The 4,881-nt window shown below is 36.8% G+C and overlaps 1 protein-coding gene across 1 annotated transcript; it reads left to right on the top strand.

Annotated features, from left to right (window-relative positions):
• The first annotated feature begins 2,715 nt into the window (after nucleotides 1-2,715).
• On the top strand, nucleotides 2,716-4,577 carry LOC108675131 (beta-1,3-galactosyltransferase 5-like). The gene has a single exon (XM_018163119.2). The coding sequence runs from the start codon at nucleotides 2,762-2,764 to the stop codon at nucleotides 4,019-4,021; it is 1,260 nt and encodes a 419-aa protein (XP_018018608.1). The 5' UTR covers nucleotides 2,716-2,761; the 3' UTR covers nucleotides 4,022-4,577.
• Nucleotides 4,578-4,881: the final 304 nt, after the last annotated feature.

Here is a 4,881-nt window from a genome sequence, read left to right as displayed (position 1 = left end):
AAAGATTTTGTGATATGGCCTAGGACCTAGGGTATCGACGGAGCAAAGTCTTGTAATGATCATTGGTTGAATTTTTGTTTCAACAGTTAGTTGAATTATCGTTGCGATGATTAGTTGAATTTTGCAACGATGATTATTCAAATTTTTGCTGCTACGAGGTGCTGAGTAATTGTTTCGATGATAAGTGGAAATTTTCTTTCGATGGTTGGTGGAATTGTAGCACTGATGATGATTAAATCGAATTGTTGTATTCATTTTGATTAATTGAATTTTTGGAGCGATGATATGTTGAATTTTGGATTGAGTGATTATTTTATTTCTTGTGAAGATGATATAGATAGGGAATGAAGTTTTGTGGCGTTATTGTAACGACGAATAGCTGAATTTTTAATACGGTGACTAAACGAATTTTCAATACGATGATTATTTGAATTATAATGATAATGAATTATCTCGACGACGATGTATAAAGTTATTAAGTATGCGACGCGCGTGACGTGACGTCAAACGTGACCGCCGCGAGCTGTTCACGGGCGACGAAGCGCTGCTTCCCACGACACCCGCTACGTCTGTCGTCCTATGCCAAATTTAATAATTAGTATATAATACATAAGTATATGCCACGTAAAATAAATATTAATAGTTAAAATAGTTGTTATCAATTTGTAATTATTAATTACTAGTACATAAGTATATTTACGTGGTATAATAAATAAGTATATACAAAGTAGAATAAATATTAATAGTTAAAATAGTTATAATCATGTGATAAATATAATAATGTATGATAAACATAATAATTAATTGGTATACCATAAAATAGTGGTTATTTTTCCAAATTGCATGAACTTTACATGCCTCAAAATGCGCGAACTTCAAAAATGAGTGAAAAATCCGTTTGCACTGAAAACTTGGTCTTTCAGAAACTACTTCTGAACTAAAACCTTGAAATACTGTTTTTTAGAGGTTTAAAAATTATTTCAATAGATATCCTTTACCTATGACTCATAGCATAATCAAGAACTTTGAAATGTTTTTTTTTATGGTACAGATATTATCTTCTTTCAACAATATTATCTTCTCTAATCCTGATTTTTTCATGAATAAATGACACTATCGATGTCACGAAATCCGTGACCATCTTCATGAATTAGAACTCATTGTCCAGTCATGCAATTTTTTAATGATTGCTTCGTGCTTCCGGACCTGGAAGGAAATTAGTTCCCAAACATTTAATTTATGCTCACATTTAATATATGCTCATTTAATACATAAACATTTAATACATGCTCATGTTGCTCATTTATCTAACTCAGTAATCTCGATGCATTTAATTTGATTTGATATATTCAATTGCAGAAACTGAATTTTGCAACTTCCTCTTTTCTTACTTGAATCGTACTTTCCTGTACGATTAATTAAGTGAAAATAAATAATAAATCATTAATTAAAAAATGAACTTTTATTCATTGAATGAAAATTTTACGCTAATTCCTTAATCATAAATTAACGATTTTTTAGAATATGCTGTTTTAACAATTCCTTGCTGTTAATTTTTCTATTATTTCACTTCGTTTCTATCATTGCGTGCGAGGAAGCCTTGCGCTCGAAGATGTCACGCAGTCTTCGCTCTCTCAGAGACTCCCGTCGCGGGAAGAGCGTGAGAATCGAGCGTGGGAAAACCTGAGCAAGTCAAAGCCCCGGCCGCGGGACCGAATGCTTATAAACTCTTACGATGACCTCAAGCGTTACGACTCTCAACGATTTCAAAGGATACAATGGCCGGAACATACGATGATCCTAAACATTACGGTAGTTGGAACTCTCGACGATCCTAAACGCTATGATGGTCGGAACTCTCGACGATTCTACACGCTTGAAATTCATAATGCTATTTAGTAGTACTTGGCAAGTATAGATCGGAAAGTTTCTCCCGACGATTTTAAACGATACGATGATCGGACCACCAGTTTTAGATTTTTTAGAATCTTTGTTATTTGGTGGGACTGATAAGTTTCGCGGGTACACTTTTTATTCATATTCATCTTAGTATTTTTAACGTGGAAAGGCTATGTAAATTCCTTAGATTGATACTATACAGCTTTTCAAATGGCTAAATGGCTTCATTCGTTTCTGTATAGTCTGGCTCCGTGGCTTGTTTGACTGACTGAGCACAGCTCAGACATTCAATAAGCCAAGCGATGTCCGGATAGACGTAAGAGTTTTGAGATTAGTTCTCTGTGGCAACGTCTTGCCAGAAGCATGAGAAAAAATTATGAAAACGAATATTCTAAAATAAATACTGTTGAAATCTTCATTTATCTTGATACTAATAATAATAATTTTTATTATTACTGAATTTTCGGGGGCGCTTCATAAGGGCTATGATGGAACGTCCTTGTTCGGCTGTGATTCTAAACTTGACATCTGAATTTTCGGGGGCGCTTCATAAGGGCCGTGATGGAACGTCCTTGTTCGGCTGTGATTCTAAACTTGACACTTTTGCGAGTTAGGTTGCTCTTGGTGCACTGAGTGCTTTATTATTATTAATTAGTTAATTACCTCTATCATTTATTATTAAATTATTATTTAACCTGCTGCATGTGATTTCAAAAAATATATTTTTTCCCTTTGCCTGTGTCAGATAAAGTGTATGCAAATATTAAACACTTCTTGTCTCACTGAAGACTTTTTTTGCTTTCATTTTCAGATGGGGAACGTGCATGGTTTCCCCAAGAGTGCAAGTTTCGTGAACCCCAAGATGAGCTCCCCCACACATCCCCAGCCCATGTTTGGGGCCCGACTCGTGTACCTGAACATGTCCTCCAACGAACCTCTGGTTGAAGCTCCACGTCCTTTTCCCATGTTTTCGTGTTGTACTGAAGGAAACAATCCTTGGTGTAAGAATAATAGATGGTGTTGCTTTGTTCGGACGCTACAAATTTGCCTCGTCCTGCTTTTAGTTTATTGTTTGTACTCCACTTTGCGGGCTGAAGAGACGCGCCGAGCCCCTGACTCGAGTGACAGTCCCAGGATGCTGTGGAACGCCAGAAAGCCTCTAGGGGGAAATCTAGATTACGATACGAAAGCTTTTAGTGTTAATGTAAATGTTAATGTTGTCGACAACGCGACTTTGCCGTCATTTAAATCACTAAGATCAAAAGTTTTAATGGCCCCCAAACAGTTTTGTGCGGGGGATCAGGTAGACATCGTTATTTTAGTTCATTCAAGACCAAGTAATATTGGATCTCGAAAATCCATCCGGAAAACATGGGGAGGAATACGAAAATTACCCGACGGAAGATCTTTGTCTCTAATATTTGTGATGGGCCTTTCATTTCCTTATGAAAGTTATGATTACGCGATGAAAAACAGTAGAATAATAGATGAAATGACGCGCCACGAAGCAGTGCAATACCAAGACGTGCTCCTGGGTGACTTTCATGACATTTATCATCACTTGAGCATCAAGCACGAGCTCGGCTTGCGGTGGCTGACTCAACATTGCCCAAGAACTTCGTTGATTTTCAAAGCTGATGACGATGCGTTTGTTGACGTTTACGGTCTATTCAGCTTCCTTGACCGGACTTTGGAGACTCCTCATCCAACCTCGATGATAGCCTGTGATGTGATACCGGCCGGAACTGAACCTAAACGCGCCGGGAAATGGGCTGTTAGTGTTCTCGAGTATCCAAAAGCCCAATATCCTCAGTACTGCAGTGGGCTTGCGTACGTCATGTCCATGGATGTGGCCAAGGCAATCATCCAGAAGGCGGCTGCAAGGCCTTGGTTGTGGGTGGACGATGTTTGGGTAACAGGTTTACTAGTTGAAGATATGGAAATACGCTACATCTTATTAAATGCTCGTTACTGTTATGACCTCGAGCCTTTACAGTCTTGGCTTGCAGCTACGAACGCTTCTTCATCAGTTCCATGCACAGTTGCACATTTAGATGCGAGAAATTCTAGCTACTCTGATATTCTCAATGAGATCTGGCAACATGTTCAGGCAGTCAGATGATGATTAATTTGTAATTATTTTATTCTTATGTAATTTCAGTTAACCTATTGAATTTGATAACAATTTTCATCATACAGCCCTCAAGGCTTGGTAATTAACTGTCTTAATAGGTTTTTCAAACATCCCACTGGGTTTTTCAAATATCCCATTTGGCTTTTCAAGCGTCCCATTGGGTTTTTCAGGCATCTCATTGAGTTTTTAAAACATCCCATTGGGTTTTTTAAACGTGCCATTGGGTTTTTTCAGGCGTCTCATTGGGTTTTTAAAACGTCCCATTGGGTTTTTCAAGCATCTCATTGTGTTTTTAAAACATCCCATTTGGTTTTTAAAACGTCCCAGACAGGTTTTGCCTGCCTTTGTCTGTTGTTGCTCATTTATCTATAATGTAGTTCTCACCAAACGTATTTTAATCGTGAGCAATACCGTCGTCAAATTACTATTGAATGTATGAGAGTAACTTACATACGTTCATCATTGAATTAAGATTCTTACTCAAAGTTCGCATTGCAGGGTACGGTATTGTTGGATTACCTTGCAAGGATTTCTCTGATTGAACGGATTTTTCGCCCAAATTGTGTGTTTATATAAAATAATTTTGTTAAAACTTTGATTGATTAGATACTTGTATGAAAATATACTAAATATTTCAGTTTATATTAATAGCGTCGCCTCTTTAACAATTTTCCTTTGATGTAACGAATAATACCTTGTAAATCATTTGTTCAAATGCAGTTTAACTTTTATTTTTATTTTGTTTCATATTGTTGCTGAATGCTGATTGTGTGTAAGCTTATGGCTTTCAAAACTTTATTATAAATAATATATTTATTACTAATGTGGGTATAATCAAACGCTACGCG

This window comes from Hyalella azteca, unplaced genomic scaffold (genome assembly GCF_000764305.2).
Source record: "Hyalella azteca isolate HAZT.00-mixed unplaced genomic scaffold, Hazt_2.0.2 contig3456, whole genome shotgun sequence".
Taxonomy (NCBI): Eukaryota; Metazoa; Arthropoda; class Malacostraca; order Amphipoda; family Hyalellidae; genus Hyalella; species Hyalella azteca.
The sequence above is the reverse complement of the archived record's forward strand: the minus strand, read 5'-3'. Positions and strand labels throughout refer to the sequence as shown.